This window comes from Cavia porcellus, unplaced genomic scaffold, assembly GCF_034190915.1.
Source record: "Cavia porcellus strain 051 isolate PalLab524CR breed Dunkin Hartley unplaced genomic scaffold, mCavPor4.1 scaffold_5, whole genome shotgun sequence".
NCBI lineage: Eukaryota > Metazoa > Chordata > Mammalia > Rodentia > Caviidae > Cavia > Cavia porcellus.
The window spans coordinates 26,069,043-26,089,593 of NW_026947488.1; the positions used below are offsets into that span (position 1 = coordinate 26,069,043).

General features: G+C 44.4%; 1 protein-coding gene across 1 annotated transcript in view; it reads right to left on the minus strand.

Annotated features, from left to right (window-relative positions):
* The window catches only part of Mmp24 (matrix metallopeptidase 24), a 45,426-nt gene extending 25,036 nt beyond the window's left edge, over positions 1 to 20,390 (minus strand). The window contains exons 1-2 of the mRNA XM_063248462.1: positions 20,157 to 20,390; positions 647 to 795 (exon numbers count right to left, since the gene is read on the minus strand). Of these exons, the coding sequence (XP_063104532.1) occupies positions 647 to 795; positions 20,157 to 20,351 (344 nt within the window). The 5' untranslated portion in view covers positions 20,352 to 20,390. The remainder of the gene's footprint in view (positions 1 to 646; positions 796 to 20,156) is intronic.
* Between the last annotated feature and the right edge of the window lie 161 nt (positions 20,391 to 20,551).

Here is a 20,551-nt window from a genome sequence, read left to right on the forward strand (position 1 = left end):
AGGCAAGAGTTCTACCACCGAACCACATCCCCAGCCTGTCGCAGGTATTTGGTACATGGGAAAAGTGGAAAGAAAGTTGCCAGTCCAGTATCTTTCAAGAGTTCTCTGAATCAAGTGAGACTTGTATATCTCAGGGAACTTTAGAGGGTGACTCAGAACCATAAAGCTAGAACCAGAGAAGATTTAAGGTATTTAAGATACCTCTTAATTCAACTGGACTCATGAAGGAAAAAAAAATACCTCTTAAAACGCAGCCCCTCTTTTGTTTATTGGTCTTTTTGAGACAAGGTCTTGCTGTGAAGTTCAGGCTGGCCTTGAACTCATTTTGTAACCCAGGCTGGCCTCAAACTCACAGCAATCCCCCTGCCTCAGCCTCCTGAGTGCTGGGATTACAGGCATGTGTTAAGTGGCTTGGCTTCATGATCATATATCAAGTTAATGGCAGAGGTGGGACTCCTATCCCAGCACACCCCCAGCTCAAACAGCAAAGTGTGCTTTGTGCTGTTTCCTCCAGGGTGGCATTGTCGGAATAAAGCATGGGGAAGTAGAATGGGCATGGTGCACACACACTGTCATAGCACACACATGATGCTATGACAGATATAAACACGAAGTTCCAAAGCACAGGGTCCTATGCAAATCTTACTCGATCGTTGTCTGATCCAACACACCGGTGACTGGGATCCCGTAAAACTGCTGCATGGTGGAGACCGCTGACTGTAAGGCCTTCCCTGAGTGCAGCGCAGATGCCCGGGAATCATAGGGAAGCAGATAGCCATATGACTTTAACCAGTTCTGAAAGACATGGGAAAGAATAGGGTGCATTATGCTGGAGAAGGCTCCAGTGTACCTGCGTAGCCTTGTCCTTCTAACTACGGAGCATTTCATTGACATGGTTTACAGACCCATGCTTTTTATTCCTCCTTCACTCCATCCTGCAGACACTGCCAGCTAATCACCAGCTAATCACCAGAAAACACCGCTGATTGGCTCACTCCCTTGCTGCCAACCTTCCCCTGGATCCCTACTGGCTACAGAATAAAGATACATTTTCATTCAAAGGTTTCCCCTGCTTCTTTATTCATTGATTCAGTACTTCCTGCTGATATAAAAGCAACAGGCCCGAAGGAGAGTGGTCTTTGGAAACGTGTCCACCAGAAATTCAGAGTGTCTAAAGTCAGAGTATGACAAAGCATGACATTTTAGAATATCTGTTGGTGGGAGACTGTATACAATTTTTATTGCTAAACCATTTCCCCTCAAAAGAAAGTCATGATAATAAATATAAACAAAACAATGCATTTTTTTGAGACAGGGTCTCATTATGTAGTGCAGGATGGCACTTTGAACTTGCTTATGTAGCCCGGGCTGGCCTCAAACTTATGGCAATCCTCCTGCCTCAGCCTTCCTAGTGCTGGGATTACAGGTAAGAACCACCACCCACCAATACTTTCTTTTCTTTTCTTTTTTTGGGGGGTGGTACAGGAAATCAAACTCATGATGTTGTACTTGCCAGGCAAGTGCTTATGCTGCTGAGTTAAATCCCTTGGCAGCAATTCATTCTTAATTTTTCTTTTTCTTTTTTTTTTTTTTGGTGCTGGGGATTAACTCACAACCTTAATGTTTACCAAGCAGGCACTTACACCGCTGAGCTAAACCACCCCACCCCTTGGTCTTAATTTTAAATATAAATAAATAATAAATGTGTAGAAAAAAATACCTGTTATGTAAGAAAATTCCCTGTTTTTAGAAAATACACAGTGGTCTTAAATGAGGGTGCATCATGTTTGCAACTTATTCTCAAATGAGTTCAGAAATAAACACATAAATACATTTAGGGAGAGAAAACATAGCTAGAGAAAGCAAATGTAGTAAATGTGCACTCCTGTAATCTCAGTACTTGGAAAACTGAGGCAGGAGGATTGCTGTGAGTTTGAGGCCAGCCTAGGTCACATAATGAGTTCAAGGACAGCCTGAACTGCATAGTGAGACCCTGTGTCAAAAACAAACAGTAACAACAAGAAGAAATAGTTAGGGAAGGGGGCTGGGGATTTAGCTCAGCGGCATAAGCGCCTGCCTTGCAGGGCAGGCAGTCGTGAGTTCAATCCCTGGTACCGATAAAAACGAAAAAGACCAAAAAAAAAAAAAAAGAAAAGAAATAGGGAATCCAGGTAAAAGATATTCAGTCCTTTTTTTGTCCTAGTCTTAAAAACTTTTTTGAAGGTTTGAAAGTTCAGCACTCACCTATATAAGCGTGTATGTATGTATGAACATATGTGTGTATGCATGAGCTGAGGCTGGAACCCAGGGCCTCGCACATGTTATCTGTATAGTTCTGCCATTGAACTACCTCTCCAGATCCTTTGATTGCTTTTCTTTTTAGCCTGTGGGCTGGAGTATCACAGGGGACTTTGTTTTGTGCTATTCTGATTTCTATGTTTTAAAACAGGAAAAACTTTAGGAGGAAAAGAGAATCTAAAAAGGAGTTTGAATGAAGAAGTTACAACAAGTAATGTGTCTGGAGGATCACGAAATAAAGATGGTTATTCCCACTCAAAAGTATGCCAGGATGGAAACCCAAAGAAAAGAAAGTACCAGGAAATATTTGTGGCATCCACTGGGAAATAGGGAAAGTATCTGGGTGGTCACTGAATCTGCAAGCATTTTATTTTCTTTTCTGTTTTGAGACAGGGTCTTGCTATGCAGTTCAGGTTGGCCTTGAACTCACTAAGTAGCCCAGGCTGGTCTCGAAGTCATGATGATCCTCCTGCCTCAGCCTCACAAATGCTGGGATTATAGGTGTGCACTACCACACCTGGCTACAAGCATTTTCAAGCCACTCCTAATGCCAGGCTGGAAACTCTGCTCACCCTCATCCTGAACACCTGAACACCAAGTGAGCAAAAGAAGGACAAAGCACCTGAGGAATGGCGTTCTTCTTTTCCTATCTATAGGTTTTGTTTCTTGTTTCTATATGAACAGCATTCCTATGGATGTGTCTTTTATTACAAGTCAAGTTAAACCATTTTTGGAAGGAGGCAGACCAAAAACTATAAATAAGAAAGTGACTATATTATGTGTATTGCCTTGCAGTAAAATCCATCTGACTGATTAAAAACAAAATTGTCAGAATAACAGTCTTAAAACATCCACAACAGAGTGACAATTTTACCTCTCGCATTTGGTTTATAAAACCTGTTTTCATTCTGAATGATGAGACAGAATATTAATACTTCTTCCATTTCCCCAAGCATTGCTTCTTTTTAATGCTTTTGTACATGTTTTTCTCTCTGCCTAGTATTCTTAGTTTGGGTAAAATTCTTTTATATTTTAATATTCAGCCCAAGTCCATAAATTACTACCTCTGAAAGACTTCCTAGGCTAAGTTATTTTCTCACTCCTCCGTGCTCCCCAAGCCCTTTATAATATCTTAATAAGATACTGTGGATCTTACAAAGTTGGGTTTCAATCATTACGTGTCAGTCACCTCCATTTTCAAACTCAGGTTCTCAAGGGGAGGATCTGTGTCTCCCTCATATCTGTATATCCAGTGCCCAGGACAGTGCTGGACACACAGTAGCTGTTTATTGCGTCCATTCAACAAACGTTACTGAGCACTACTACATCCAAGGCCCTGTGCATGTCCCTAGGGGACATGGATGCATAAGGAACTCAGACTGACAAGTAAACCAGGATGAGAAAAACCCCTTCAGGTTTTTAAATTTTCCTTTTGTACTGGGGTTGAATCCCAGGGGCTTGTATGTGCTAGCCTAGCTCTCTTCCACTGAGCTGCATTTCTCAGGCCTGGTTATCGTTCAGATGGTGTTTCTGTCACCTTTTGTAAAATCAAGTGGCAAACATGGTTTAGAGTCTTACTGCTTTTTGAAATCAAGTTACTCAGCTCTCCCATATTGTACCTGGACCAAGAGCCAGGCACTGTGGATCTGACGGGGGTCAAACATCTATCACTATTTTCTGCTGAGTGACGTGTGAACACAGTCATCTCTCACAGGAGAGTGGGACCATTGCAGGAGTCCAGTTGTCAGTAGGTACAATAATAGCTAAATTGGATTACATACTCTTGACTCTGTCACTGGACTTTCCTAAGCCCAATCTTTAGCATGAGGAAAATGTCTTCTGAAAGGAGATTATGTAAGCTTTAAGGTAGAAGAAGAAAAGAACTGAGTAACCCAATGGGCTCCCTGGTCTTTCTACCAGGAACCTTTCAGGCAACTATGTCGAAGCTTAGATGCTGAACATGGTAATGACTAGGAGTAGAGATTCCTTTTCCTCATCCTTCAGGCCACTTTAAAACTCTTACTTAAAATATATATTTAATCTGTAAGCTGCCCCAAACAATTCCAAAAAGAGATATGGTACCAATCTAAAATATATCCAGTTCCTCCCGGCTACTGGACCTTATTAGTTTTCTAAACATTAAATTAAAACATTTGAGAAATGGTTCCAGGTCTCTAGGCAGCACTGACACACAGGTCAGGTCATCTGACAGGATATTTTAATGCCCAGCTCTAAGCGAGCATAGATTTTAAGAATCCTCTCCCCTCCTGACTTCACTGCTGCCTATAATAGGAAATACGGAATAGGGAACCTTTGATATAAACCCACATCAGCCTTTTACGGCTTGGGGAAATTTATATATATAGTCTTTTTTCATTTTTATCGGTACCGGGGATCAAACTCCTGACCGCCTGCTTGCAAGGCAGGTGCTTATGCCACTGAGCTAAACTCCCAGCCCCCCAGCTTGGGGAAATTAAAATTAGCCCCTCCTCAGTAAAGGGATGGCAACATGGTTCACCCAGTTCTTCTGTGGGGAGACCTGAGCCAGGAGCACCTCAAAGCAATCAAGACCCCTATGAAGGGCAGTCAGCTGCTAGGATCTGGGAATAGGTAAATGTCTGAGTCAGGACCAAATATTCCACAGGCTGAGACACACGGTGACTGAGGGGGCAGACTGTACTAGTGCCTTCTCTGGGCTTTGCTTCCCTGCCAGGGTCACTGTGACAGTTCTCACAGAGCAGGGAAGACATCAAAGAGGAGCATGGCAGGGGAAGGGACTGGTCAAGTGATAGCATCTCAGAGGGGTCAGGACATTGAGACAGGGCCTGGCAGAGTATGTGTGAAAATGTGTGCACCTGTGCTTGCATGCAAACTAGAGGGTAGGAAGGAAGGGGATGTTTGGGGGCCAGACAGTGCCACTTTCCTCTGCTAACCCCTGTCTCTGTCACTCCCTTGCTCTTGGCCCAGGAATCCTCTAACTTCTCTGGCAGAAGGCCCTCAGGCTGGAGCAAGCCTTCTGCACTCCCGTGATACCAGTTTCCAAACAGGTCCTGCCCCTGACCTTCTGCTCTTCCCGCTGTACACTGCTATTCATCCTTCAAGGGCTGACTCAAATGTCGACTCTTTTGTTTAATCTTTCTTAACTCTCCCTGGCAGACTTCCTGGGTAGCCCTCTCTATGCCTGAGGTACTTTGTACACCCTACCACAAACACAGCTTCCACAGTACATTGTACCTGTTCATTGCTATGTCTGTTTCTCCCCAGTAGATTGAGTTCCTGGGGAACAAAGGCTGTCATAATTTTTTTTTTTTTTTTTTGTATCTGCTACAAAGCACTTATCAGAGTGTCTGGCATAATAAATAATCACCGAGTTTATGAATGAATAAAGAATGAATGAACAGTTGGTCTGGGAGGCACTGTCTGGGTACCAAGAAAGGGATTTCATCTTGGGAAGCTAATGAGTAATACACATGAAAGCGCTACGCATGATTCCTGGGATCTATCAGAGGTTGAACAAAGTATTTGATGAAATTCAATCAAATGTGGTTTGACTTCGCTACTTGATGAGGTGATAGGCTTCTTTGTCTCATTTGAAAAAAGGATGAAAATCCACTAAAGGAAGAAAGTCTCATTCAGTTTTAAGCAGAATGACCTACCTTTTATCTTTTACACCTGGATCCATTAATCAATCACCAGCCCAGTCAAAAGTCCAACTTTTACAGTTCAGTTAACCAACTCTAAGACGTCTGTCACCCTCTAGGTGTGGAAAGAGGTGTGAATCCACAGGAAAGTGAGAAGAGTCTCAGAGTGCAAGCAGGGACCAAAATAGCTGAGTTGAACCAAAGAGGTAGAGATCATAGAAGAAAGGGTGTAATTGGTCTGCTGGCCAGAAGGCGGGATTTGGGCCCTTGAGCAGCCAATCACGGGCGGTGCGTGGAAACAGATGGGGGGAGAGGAGCGAAGCTTGGTCATTTGGAAAAGGCAGCGTCACATCTTAAAAGGATGTGTAGCCCAGAGGAGTGGGAGAATGACTGGGATCCGGGGTTTGTTCAGAAATGAAGTGGCCCGCTGAAGTTGATACGCAAAGGGCAGCCAATAAGCTGTCCGATTGAAGCATGGACTGAAATGAGGAAGAAACATTTTTTTAAAAATTAAAAAAACAGCTGGGGATTTAGCTCAGTGCCATAAGCGCCAGCTTGGCAAGCTCAAGTTGTGAGTTTGATCCGTGATACAAAAAAATAAAATAAAATAATCAAAACAACTCTTATCTAAGAGTTTAGGCAACAAAGGTCACAAGCGGACAAAGCATTAGTTCCAATATGCATGGGAGTTTCAAGTTCTATTCTAGAGTTTTTTTTCCTGTTGTTGGTGATCGTACCCAGGGTCTTATACATGGGGGGCAAGCACTCTACCACCGAACTATATCCCAGCCTTCTAGATATTTATTTGAGAAAGGATGGTGATTGCCTCAAGCTTGACTAAGAGAGGGACTGAGGAAGCGTGGCCTGCAGAACTCAGGATCCAGGAGACCGGGCTGGAGAGAGAGGACTGTGCAAAGCAGAACACAAATGGGAAGGAGGTCTACTGGCACTGAGGGCAAAACTCAGACCAGAATGAGAGATCGCAGGACAGGTCTTGACTCAGTGTAAGAAACTTTTTAGCAGTCAGATGTTTTCAGTGTATTAACAATGACAAATTTACTATATTAGTGCACCTACTGTATACCGGGTATTGCACAAGGGATTCGAGAATGTAGCAACTCTACAAGGTAGGAATGATAATCCCCAATTTTCAGATAAGGAAACTGAGGTGAGGTCAAAGTATGGGATTACTAGGGGTTGGGGATTTAGCTCAGCGACATAAGTGCCTGCCTTGCAAGCGTGAGTTCGATCCCCGGTACCAGTACCGATAAAAAGAAAAAGACAAAAAAAAAAAGTATGGGATTACTCAGACCACAAAGCTAGTAAATACAGTAGCGGGATTCAGGCATTCTACACTGTGAGATTACTGGATAGGCAGCCCTTTCCCTTCCTCAGGCTCCTGTTTTGCACACTCCTAAATGCAATGTTGTAGATCACAGTGATGCTAATACTCTTGTGGTTCTTACATGACGGTATGGCATCGCCTACCCTGTCCTCCAAATGAGAAGCCTCCATAAGACCTGTGACTCATCTCTGCCTATATCCAGGGTTTCACCAAAATGTTTTGGTTCTGTCTCCTAAACAAAAAAAAAAAATTTTTTTTTGTCTTTTTCCTTTTTATTGGTACCGGGGATCAAACTCACGACTGCCTGCTTGCAAGGCAGGCGCTTATGCCACTGAGCTAAATCCCCAGCCCCATAAACAAAAAATTTGCTTGTTTCTGTTAATTCATCCATTTAGTAAATACCGTATTTATTGAGGAACTACTATATGCCAAGCACTGTGTTAGGTTTATACCAAAGAACAAAACATTCTTCTCTCTCTCTGTCTCTGTCTCTCTGTCTGTCTGTCTGTCTGTCTGTCTCTCTCTCTCTCTCTGAGACAGTGTCTCACTGTGTAGGTCAGGCTGACCTTGAACTATGTAACTCATGGTGACCCTCCAGCCTCAGCCTCCCAAGTACTGAGACTACACGTGTGTCCCATCATGCCTGGCCTCTTGATCTTTTTAGTTGCAGTCTGGTAGAAGAACCATGAGGTAATTAGTGCTATGAATAAACAGGCTACAGAGGAAGAATAGAGTGAGGCTGGGAAGGTAGCTCAGTGGTGCAGTACCTGCTCAGCGAGATAAGGTTCTGGGTTTAATTCCCGGTAACAACAACAAAAAAAAGTGAACCAACAGTTGATTTATGGAGGGTGTCAAGGAAAATCTCTTTGACATCTGAGCAAGAGACCTGAAGGAGGTGAGAGAGCGGGCTGTGTGGCTGGTAGCCAGGAAGAGGGAACAATGCGGACACACCCAGGGAATTCAGGGTATCAGAGCTTTCCATTTCTTTAACCCAGAGCCTTCGTGATCCGGCCCCTAACCGCCTCGCAGCCTCTTTTACCTTTCCTTACCTAGTGTTCTGTAAGCCAGGCTCTTCTAGTTCTCTCTGGACAGATCACAGTCAGGGAGGTCACTCGCTGTCTCTGGAGGAGACCCCTAGACCCCCTTAAATCTGCATCCGGAGTTTCTCCTGCATCTAGGTAGGGTGCTGCCCTTCTTACCACAGCTCTCACCACACTGCATCTTATCTGTAGGAACTACTTCCTCCTCCTCTTGACTATAAAAGTGCCAGGGCAGGGATCATAGTCGACCTTTCCCTGACTGCAACCCCTAGCACAGAACCAGGCAGAGTCATGGCGAAATGGAAATGTTACTTGGTGTCACTTGTACGTTACTAATGAGTGTATTAATCATGTAGAGAAACTTTCTGCTAACATGAGTTCGATGTCCAGCTCCTACCCTTCGTGACTCAGGTCTGCAGTCAGCTCTTGATCCCTTGCTGTCCATTCCCTAATGTTGGCAAACAATGCATCAGCAGCTTTAAGCTCAACACTGAGATGTCACTGTGTTGCTGTGCACAAGCGTGAAGAATGACCAAGACCCCTGTTCCCCTTCCACTGCCACATAGATTAGTCCTTACAATGTGCTTGTTTCTTTCTCTGGCTTCAAGTTCTACACTGAGATCACTATGATTTGAATCCCTTCTTCAGGGCCTTAGTTTGCCTGCCTGCTTCTCAGAGAGACTCCCCCTGAGGGTTAAATTGAATTCCCTGTATACACTACCTGGGAGCCAGATGAGGTCCTATCTGCAAAGATGGGTCATTTGGGACCAAGATCCTGCTACATAGCAAATACTGCCTAACTTATCTTTCTAGCGGAGAGCCCTTGGGCAAATGACCTGACTTCTCACTGTAGCACCTTGCCCAACTGTTACATAGGATGACAACAGGAAGGCAGTTAGGAGGACTCAGTGAGATGCACTGTGGCAGGTAAGTCAATGGCCCTTCAAAGATGTTCAAGTCCAGTGCCCAGACCTGTGGCTGTTACTTTACATGGCAGCAAGGAATTTATTAGATCTGATTAAGGATGAAGGGTCTTCAGGTGGGGAGATTATCCTAAGTTAAAGGTGGGCCTAGAGATGTCCAGAGTCCTTGTGAAGGAGGCAGGAGGTTCCCAGTCAGTGAAGGAAATGTGATGACAAGCAGACACTGGCATAATGCCATGGATGGGAGGGCTCCAAGCCAAGGAACGTGGATGGGCTCTAAAAAAAACCAAGGCAAAGATTTTTACCTAGATCCTCCAGAAAGAAGGATCCCTGTGAACACCTTGATTCTGCTCCCTTAAGTACCATTTTGGACTTCTGACCTTCCAAAAGATAAGATAAATTTGTGTTTTGTTGTTTGTAGTGTCAGAAATTGGACCTAGGGCCTTGTGCACACTAGGCAGGTAATACCCTGAGCTGTGTTGTCTTAAAATACTGTTCGTGATAATTTGTTACAGCAACAATAAGAAACTAATACATACACATAAAGCAGTTAGCTAGTTTTGGCACATAGAAAGTATTCTCACCATGTTCCTTTTTCTATATTCCTTGCAATAGATTGACCACTCCCTGTGGTCATTGCTACCACACCAAATCACTGGGTTTTTCTGTTGATTCCCCAGAGAGTGAGTGGCTGGTCACTGGATCAGTTTCCTCCATTTCTTGTCCCACTAAAACCCTACTTTCCCCTCTATTCCTACCACCGAAGTCCTAGTCTTGCTTCGGGGAGCACAGCTGAGTTATGACTATTTTTAAAAATTTCATGCTAAAGGCATAATCAGGAAATGCTCTGGTCAATAACACTTAGAGATCATGCAATTTAACATGCTTGTTTCACAGAAGAGACAAATAAAACTCGGGGAGGAGAAATGACTTAGTCAAAATCACAGAGCAAGTTGGTAGGGGAGCCAGAAATGGAGCCCAGCACCCCGTCTCCCAGGGAGGGTTCTTTCTATCCGGCTACGCTTCCCCTCCCACTAGCTCTGGTTTGCTTCCAAATACTGTTTCTTTTCTTTTCTTTCTTCTTCATTTCCAGCCAGTCTAAAAAGGGCCTTCAGGATCGCCCACAACGCCCAGCATAGCTTCTTGACAAACACCTTAATGGCACAGCAGCGCCTGTTGGCTGCCATCGCTGCCTGAGTGGGTGGTAAGTGCGCTAGCGGGAATTCCCTGGCACTCTGCATGATGTCCTTGGCCCTCACCCAGGAGGCCACTACAAGCCAACAATCACCAGGCCTGGGGAGGTGGCAGGTTTGGGGTTTTGGTTCAGCACTGGGATGCCCATGTTTTCCAGGTCTGGGGCGGCCCCTGCCCAAGCCCAAGAGTGTGGTGGTGCTCTTATGTGCTGAGACAGGAGGAACCTTGGTCTCCCTCACCCTTCCTGTCCCCAGGGGCTCAACTCACTTATGAGTTATGAAACAAGAAGAGGAAAAACAGAGACCAGAGGTCAGGACTCAGATTCTTAACTATAGTGGGAAGAGAGGTGAACTAGATGATCTCTAAGTAATTATATCAGTTTCCATTATTTTAGCTTAGGAGAACCGAGGTGAGCTGAGCTTGTAGCTCCTCATTGCCAGGTGTAAAGTCCACACTGCTTAACACGGCCCCCAACAAACTTCCAGCCCTGTCTTGCCCACCCCAAGTTCCCTGTACCCCAGCTCTACTGACTGTGTTGCTTCAACATGTCCTGCACATTCTACCTCTGCCTCTTTATTTATTCTCTCCTAAATGCCCTTTCACAGGTATTCTGGCCATGGCTTGATGAACTATTAGATGTCCGTTAAATGTAGCGGACTGTTCCTCCAAGGGGGGCCTCTCCCTCCCAGGCTGAATGAACTTCCCCTGCACTCTCAATGGCACTAGCGCCTCCCTCACTACCAGATATTTCATATGACATTGTAAATAACGCTTCCCATGCCTGTTGGCTCCGTTGAACTTCCCCTCATGGACCTCACAGCCCGGTGGAGGAGACAGCGAAACAGTAAACATTTCATTGCAGCTATGATCAGCGAGATGAAAGAAAAGGGCAAGCACAGGGAATGCACGTGACAGCAGATACAGGCTGGGTGTCAGGGACCGTCCCTGACATCCCAGCTGAGACCTGTGAATGAATAAAAGAGGCCAGGTGAAAGTCTAAGAACGAACATTGCAGAAAAAAAAATGTCGAATTTCTGAAGGGAAGGAGCCTGTCTAACAGAAGGAGAGAGAAGGCCGGGCGCCTGGAGCCCCGTGAGCAGTGGGAGAGAGAGTGGGATAAAAGGCAGTTGAAGAGTGGGAAGGACTCAGCCATGCACGGCCTCGTATGCTGTGTGGAGCAGCCTGCTGGGGCTGGTTTCCAAGGCGCTCACCATACAGTTCTTTCTGCGTTTGCGTGCATTTGAAATTTTCTCATAATTAAAATTAGTAGTAAATTAGTAATAGCAATTTAGCCTTTGTCCTAAAAGCCATGTTAAACAAGACAAGGGTGAGAGTGACATGATCAGATTCTTGGTATGTTTTAAAATTTGGTATTTAAATATTTCACGCACTCAGAAAGATGTAATAAGCCTGCAGTGGTACACTCAAGCACTCAGGAGGTTGAGGCAGGAGGACAGGACCACTGTGAGTTTGAGGTCAGCCTGGGCTACACAGTGAATTCAAGGCCCACCTGAACTACATAGTGAGGCCCTGTCTGAAAAAGGAAATTTACAGAAAGTTATAATGAAACAAACATCAGATAATTACCAATCAGCTTTGTCAAATCTTGGTGTTTTTTTTTTCTTTCTTTCTTTTTTTCTGGTACCGGGGACCGAACTCACGACTACCTGCTTGCAAGGCAGGTGCTTATGCCGCTGAGCTAAATCCCCAGCCCCCAAATCTTAGGTTTTGATGTACTGGCTTCAGATATAAGTGACCCCGTGTGAATTTATTTTTATGTTTCCCTGGGATGGTACATAAAGGATTAGAGGCAGGTGAGAGAGCTGATCAGATGGGAAGTTTGTGATGAGAGATGACAGAAGTTTAGTCTAAGACGGAGGCTGTGGAACTGGAAAGAAGTGGAGGCAGTAAGGGTCTATTCATTAAGTGGAATTGCTGGGTTTGGGCAATGATTCTGAGGCAGTGATAAGAGAAAGAGGAGGAAGACAACTTCTTTTGGCAGCAGCTAAGTATTTATGGCATCAAATTGAATTTTAAAATTATTATTGATGCTGGGCATGGTGGTGTATGCCCGCAATTCCAGTCCTTGGGAGGCTGAGGCAGGAGAATCACTGCAAGTTCGGGGCCAGCCTGGGCTACAAAATGAGTTCAAGACCAACCTAAACTTTAGAGTGAGACCCTGTCTGAAAAAAAATTATTATTGCTGGCAAAGGTTTAATAATACCTTGCTTTTCTCTATTCACATTTTTATAACATATATAATCTTTGAAAATTTACATATATAATTATATACACATAGTCATGTGTATATATATATATATTTACACACACACCACTTTGCTATTATCCTATCACTAAAACATAAATTAAAGTTGTGTTTGAGGGGCTGGGGATTTAGCTCAGTGGCATATGCACCTGCCTTGCAAGTGTGCAGGCATGAGTTTGATCCCTGGTACCGATAAAAACGAAAAAGACCAATAAATAAATAAATAAATAAAATTGTGTTTGAAAATTAACTTCCTTTGAAAACAAGCACATGTGAAAGTGATCTAAAGGATATAACTGCATGTATATTTAAGTGTGTAGGATAGAAAACCATATTACTGAGTTTTTGTTGGATCATTGAATAGAACTGTCTGCAATCTCACTGTATGAATGTCTACTTTGTATGCTTTAATTTTGTAATTTGGACAACTGTTTCTAAGATGACAATATGTAATCTATCAACTAGTGATTCCTTACTGTATATTTTTTTCTTGAAATTCTGTATTACTTGTACCCTTTTACTGCTTTGTTTTGTTTTGTTTTTTTCTCTTTAAATAAAAATAAAAAATAAAAGAAAACAAGCACATGTTATAATGATGAAGTAAAACTAGCAAAGGACTGGGATGCCTAAACCCCAGTTACTCAGGAAACTGAAACAGGAGGATTGGAAGTTCAAGGCCAGTCTGGGTAACTTAGTGAGATCCTATCTTGAAATAAAAAATAAAAAGGCTAGAGGTGTAGTTCAGTGGAAAAACACCCCGAGTTCTCTCCCTAACACTACAAAGTCAGCCAAAATAAAGGACTTGAATAGAATGAACCCTGAAGTCCAAACACAGATGAACAAAACCTCTTAGCAGTGACGGGAAGTACAGCTCAGTGGTAGAGTACCTGCCTCGCACGCACAAGTCTGATGCTCAGCACTGCAGAACAAAACCAAACCAAGCCTCTCACTGAGAACGGGCCAGAGCCAGACTCACCTCTATCCACAAACCATCCCCTAAGGTGGGTACTCAGGCCTAAACTGTGCTTAGAGAGGGTCCAGCACCTAGAATAACGGGAAAAGCCCAGTCCCTCCGCCTCCTCAACACAGCTCTCTGAGCAGGTCACGTCTCACTCAGAAACCTTCAATGACTCCCCTCAGCCTTTGGACAAAAGCCAATTTCACAATCTGCTCTCAGCCTCCTTTTCCAGCCTCCTCTCCTTATATACTCTTCCTAAAAAGAGCAAGAAACTCAGTGCTCTGGGCGCATCTAGTTATCCACTGTCTCCTAAACATCGTGGACTGGTACAGCAGTGTGGTTCAGTCTTTCTTCTGTCTGCACCACTCACTTGCCGTTTTCTGTATCTCTCCCTCAAAGGTTCATCAAAGGTACCACCTTCTTCTGGAAGGTGGCTGAACCTTCTGGCCCAACCTCAGCTGAGTCTTTCCATCCTCTTCTGCACTTACCCAGTTTATACCTCTAGCACGCGTTACTTTATCCTTCCAAAAAGCTACTGAGTTGTGTGTGCCAAGTTTTAAAGAAGTTGATGATGTACACAGACAGTACAACTGATTTTAAAACATTTATTGCAAGTCTAGAAGGTATTAGGCATTGTCCTAGGTGCTGAGGAGACATTGGCTTTATTTATTTATTTATTTTTTTTTGTACCAGGAATCAAACTCATAACCTCCTACTTTCCAGGCAGGCGCTGTGCCACTGAGCTATATCCCTGGCCTACCGTGGCTTTTTATGTTCTTCTTTTTGAGGTTCATATAATGCCACATTATAAGGCCAACCACTTCCTAAGATTGGTTTCTTTGGTATCATTATAATTTGTATCTGCTAGTTCTAAAGCTACCTCTTCCAGGGCCTGGAGTGGACATAGTTCAAAGTGGGAGCAAATGGCTAACTAGCTATTCTAATAATCCAGAATATGACAGTTTTATGCAGAGGAAAAACCACCCAGCCCAAGGACAGGAAATGCAGCTTCTTGACTTGTTTTTACTGCTTATTAGCGGTATGTGGGTCCCTGACAAGCTGATGAGTGAGTTATATCATCTCTCTCTGTCTCGGTTTACTCACCTATAAAATGAGGATATCTTCCCTGTTATCTTCACAAGGTTGTTTCCAGGACACCACACACACACACACACAGACACACACACACACGCATACACACAAAGTACAAAGCACCTTAGATACAAAGGAGTATTAAAATAATAGGCAAATCCACAGCAATAGTAAGAGAAAATAAATTTTTAAATGTAGCAGAAAAATATGAGACAAGAAGTTAAAAATGGAGGGGCCAGGGGTTTAGTTCAGTGGTTTACGCGCCTGCCTGGCAAGTATGAGATCATGAGTTCAATCCCTGGTACCAAAAAAAAAAAAAAAAAAAAAAAGGGTAAAAGGTTTTGTAAATGAGGAGGGCAGGAGGGGCAAAGGGAGGGTAAGGGAATGGGAAAGAAAGAAACAAGTTATATCATGTACGGGTATAAATCCTCTATGATGAAAGTGATCATTATATATACCTAAAATGTACCAATAAAATCTGATTAGAAACTGTCAAAAATAATAAAAAATAAAAACACAGCAGAGTAGATTCAGCTTACGCGAAAGATAAACTTCCTAACAGTGAGAACTGTTTTTTTCTCTAACATAAATGAAGATATACTGGAGACTGCAATCACATTGAAAGAATTTTTAGACTAAGGACTATGTTAGTTGCTTCTTAATTAGGTCTACTCACTCCAGACTTGTTTGGGGGTGTAACCCTTCTTGTACAGGTGCAAACCAAACAGCATTCTCCATCTTCCCAGAATAAATTACTTAAAACAAGTCTTAAAGGCTGGAATCCATTACTCTCTGAGTCTACAAGCCATATACTGTGTGGTGTGAGTTATTGGTGGTCTCTTTCTACCCATTTTGACTTCCTTCAGAATCAGATTGGAACTTAAGAAGGCATAAATAAATAATTTTTTAAAACTGAGGGACATAGCCAGGCATGGTAGCACATCCCTGTAATCCCAGCACTTGGGAGGCTGAGGCAAGAGGATCATTTTGAGTTCAAGACCAGCCTGGGCTGCAAAGTGAGCTCAAGGTCAGCATGAATTGCACAGTGAGACCCTAAAAAAGACAAATAAAAACCAAAACAAAACAAAGAAAAAAAACCTGAGGGACATTTCTTACCAGCTAATAATAAGCAATAGAGGAAAAGAAATAAATAAAAGGAAGGAATTTTTTTTTTTTTTTTTTTTTTTGGTACCAGGGATCAGAGATTGAACTCACAACTGCATGCTTGCAAGGCAGGCACTTATGCCACTGAGCTAAATCCCCAGCCCTGAAGGGATGCTTTAAATAAACCAAAGTCAGGAAGCCAATTAGCAAACAGACAGAACCCTCTGATGCTCAAAATATAAAAGAAACACTCAAGAAGAAAAAAAAAGAGAAAACAGACTGAATCAACTTTTTTTTTGTGTGTGTGTGTGGGGGGGTGCTTGATAATGAAAGATCAGAGACATGAAATCAAAAGCCAAAGACACTGAAAAGTGCTTTCCATTTAGAAGCCGGAAGGGTAGGGAAAAGTTTTGGTTTTGAATCAGCTACATCAAGGTTTGTGCCCTTAGGCTCCTCATTTAAGGCAATTTAAGGAAATATCTATTAAATGCTACTGTGTGCTTACTGGGTGATCTCTAAGGTAATGGCTACCTTTTGATTCCTCTCAGTTGCATGCCACTATCATTAGATGACATCCTACTTAAAGAGTTATGATAGAACTCAAAGGTGAATTTGTGGATCCATGGCCTAAAGACATAACCTCTATTTCCCTTCAAAGAAAGAAAGGCAATGAGTCTCATCCCTAAGAAGGGTTTTAGAAAGGACTTCAAGACTTGTATACCTATGAGCACCTATTTCAGATTCATGTAACCTGTTTTTTTTTTTTTTTTTTGTCTTTTTCTTTTTTATCGGTACCGGGGATCGAACTCACGACCACCTGCTTGCAAGGCAGGCGCTTATGCCGCTGAGCTAAACCCCCTGAGGTACCAATAAAAAAGAAAAAGACAAAAAAAAAAAAAAAAAAAAAGAATAAAATCATTGAATGCTCACTGAATACCCAAAAGTGGATATTAAGGTTGTGAATTGTGTTAGATCTAAAAACATAATTTGGTTGGGAAAGGCCTTGCCTATGTACCATAACCTTACCAAATAATATTTACTATTATTATTATTATCTTATATTATTATTATTATTATTATTAGCTTGTCTTTTTGAGACAGGGTTTCACTATACAGTTCAGGCTGGCCTTGAACTCATTTTGTAGCCCAGGCTGGCCTTGAGCTCAGAGAGATCCTCCTGTGTTAGCCTCCCAAGTGCTGGGATTACAGGTGTATGCCACCAAGCCTGACTAGTATTTTTAAAAATTAAATGACGGGGGCTGGGGATTTAGCTCAGGTGCATAAGCGCCTGCCTTGCAAGCACGGGGTCATGAGTTCGATCTCTGGTACCGATAAAAAAAAAAAAATTAAATGACACACTAGTTGGGCTGCCCCAAAGTAATCCTCCAAGGTCAGAGAAGTAATGATGCCTAAAGAAGTGAGGGAGGGTTTCCTGTAAAATCAGCTGAAACTTTAGGGAATGTTTTGGGATGAATGGAGGGGGTGGATGACAGTGAACAACACATGACCATATCCGGAGAAATGCGGGCAGCCTGTGTTAGGAAAAGGGAGAGACAGGCTTGTGTGGAATAAGGATGCATTATCTGTGCACACTGGGAGAGACGGCCTGCTAATGGGGTGGCAGGGTGGAGTCAGACTCCAGGGGCCTTACAGACAGAACACAGAGTAAGCAACATTATCAGCTTGCTGAAAAGCAACAATACGCTCTCAGGTTTCAATCGTGTGATCCACTACTGTTCAGTGAAGAGATTAGGCACAAATTTTTGATAATAGCAGTGGATGTAATTTGGCTATCTTGTAGAAAGTTTTGAACAATATATTAGACATTTAAAATGGAATGGAATCAAGGGTAGTGTCAGGCCCTGAGAACTCACTTAGAGCTAGGAGAGAGCAGATGGAAAGGAATGGGAGGGGGTTAAGAGTTCAGGGGCCTCCAAGAGACTATGCTGGGACTTGTCTGACTTAAATGTTTTATAAGTGATCCAGAAGAAGTAGAGCAAAGTAAAATTTCAGCACTGCAGATCATATAGACTGCTTTCAGGTAGGAAAATCCTAAGCTGAGGGAAAGGAGTGGAGAAGAGAGACAGAGACAGAGAGAGTGAGAGAAAGAGAGAGAGAGAGAGAGAGAGAGAGAGAGAGAGAGAGAGAGAGAAAGAGAGAGAGATGCAAAATGGCAGCTGAACATCAACACAGGGAAATGTAAGGCAATGCATGCTGATAAAAATAATCCCCATACTGATACGGTGTTGGGTTCCAGGCTATCAGTTCTGACCCAGGAAAGGGATCAGGGAGCTATGCGGACAGGTTCCTAGGCTGCCTAGGGTGCTGAGGATAGCTGACATGGAGATGGGCAGATGCAAGAATGGGACCTAGAAATCAACGAAAAAAAAATCACCCTTTCTTTATGCAAAATCATAGGGTTCCACAGTTGGGGACAGTGGTCAGCTTGAAAATGTGGGCTCAGATATATCCAAGAAGGACATCTAAAATGATCCAGAGGATAAATGTGCTTATTCTGAGGCTGGCTGTCATGTTGGGGGAGCTTAAGTTTGTAAATAAAAAAGCTAAGAGCAGTGGAATATAATCAAAGCCTGTAAAATTGGTAAGGATAAAGACTGGGTAAATGTAACCTTCTCTCTGAATCCTGACATATTTATTTAAATCACCTCCTCTTAATGCTCGAAATGCCACAGAATAAAAAAGCATCACAGTTGACATTTCCCAGCCCTGTCTCTGTAAGGTTCAAACCTACAGAGGGCAAGGAAATGCCTTCAGGTCACAGAAAACACCAGGGGCCAAAGTCAGATTAGACTCCAGGTCCCCTAAATCCCAGATCAGTGTCTTTCCATCTCATCGTGTACACTCAGGAAGTCTAAGCACATCCTACTTCTTCTAGGGTGTAAACTCATGAAACACATTACTTTGACATGAGCTAAAGCTAAAAACACAAACAAGCTAGGAAAAGTTTTCACTAAAACTCAACTGGCAATTATAAGATCATTGGAGACAACTATTAACTAGGGCTAAAGATTCTTCTACACACCCTAATTTTGGAAGGAACATGTAACCCTTTGTAAATCTGAAGAAATGTAGGGATTCTCTCCTAGAAAAATATGCATTTGTATATGCAAACACAAATCTACAGAAAATTTCAGGGAATTTATGGCCTCTGGCGTCCCATGCCCAGTTAAAAATTGCTGTTCTGGCAGAGTCTTCTGAACAGACTGCCTGCTTCAACAAGTACACTCCTTCTTAGGATAATTCAGGAAATCGCTCTGAATTTTCCAAGCACAATACCATAGTCTCAATATTGTTAGACGCACAGACCTCTAGATTGGAAGAGACCAGAGCAATTACATAGTTCAACTGCCCCCTCCCCATATGATGCAGAATAATGACATGGTTAAATGTGAGGAAAGCAGAGTTAGTCTGCCTGGGTTAAAACCCCAGCTTCTTCACTCACTAGCTGTGTGACCTTGGGCAAGTTACTTATGTGGTTTGAGTCAATAAGGTCTGTAAAATGGGGATAACAATCACAACTATCTCCTAGAGTACTTATGAAGATTAAGTGAGCTAATGCATATAATGTATAAAGCACCAGGCCTGGCCTCTAACGCGTTCAGTAAATGCTCGTTGGCATTACTGTTATTATTATGCATGTATCCATGCAAGTATTATGCACGCATCCATCCAATCGTGTCCTGGAGCTTTTGCTAGCACATGCCAGTGATGAGCAGCTCACTGTCTTCTAAACTGGCTGAGCAGCTCCAATCGTTACAAACTTCTTTTTATATTAAGCTGAAATCTGCCTTCTTGCAACCCCTTCCCCCCACCCTTAGTTGGCCTTAGTGCTGCCCTGTAGGGCAACACCGAGCAAGTCTATTTTGTCTCCACCTCTGGATACGAACAGAGGGATCCAGTCCTTCCTCCGCCCTCCCCTCCCCCTTCTCCAGCTTGAACATCCTCGGCTTCTTCTCCCACAACAGACTGGCTGCGCTTACTATTTACTCCGAGGCGTTGTACGGTTTCCCTCACACATAGTCATGCAGGCCACACACCTCACCGCCACCACAACAATCCCGACCCCGCCGCTCCCGCCCCCGCCGCTGCCCTGTCCGCGGTGCTGAACGGCTCCGGCCGCGGCGGCCCCGGCGCAGCCCTCCCCGCTCCCGCGGCCGCGGCCCGGACCTGAGCGCGGACCCCGCGCGTCGCCCCGCCGCCCCCCACAGTGGGCGCGGCGCGGCCCAGGCCCTGCCGGTGCCGCCCCCCGCCCCGCCCGCAGGCCCGCGCCCCACCTGCCCGGCGAAGGGCGCCTCCGCCGCGGCCGCCCGGTCCCCGGCGCCCGCCGCCCGCGCGGCGCCCGGCAGGCAGCAGAGCGCGGGCAGCAGCAGTAGCAGCGGCAGCGGCAGCAGCCGCCGCCCCGGGGCCCGCCAGCGGCTCCGGCGTGCGGCCCGGCCCGGCGCGGCGCGGCCGCCCCGGGTCCTCGGCATCCCGGCGGCGGGGCCCGGCCGCCCGGCTGCGATGGCGGCGGCGGGGGCGGCGGCTCCGGCCGGGTCCTCCCGCTGCAGCCGCTGCGGAGCCGCCGAGTCACGGCGCCGCGGACACGCGCCCGGCCCGCCTGCCTCCGCCGCCGCCGCCGCCGCCGCCGCCGCCACCGCCGCCTCGGCCGCCCGCGCGCCCCCGCCTCCGC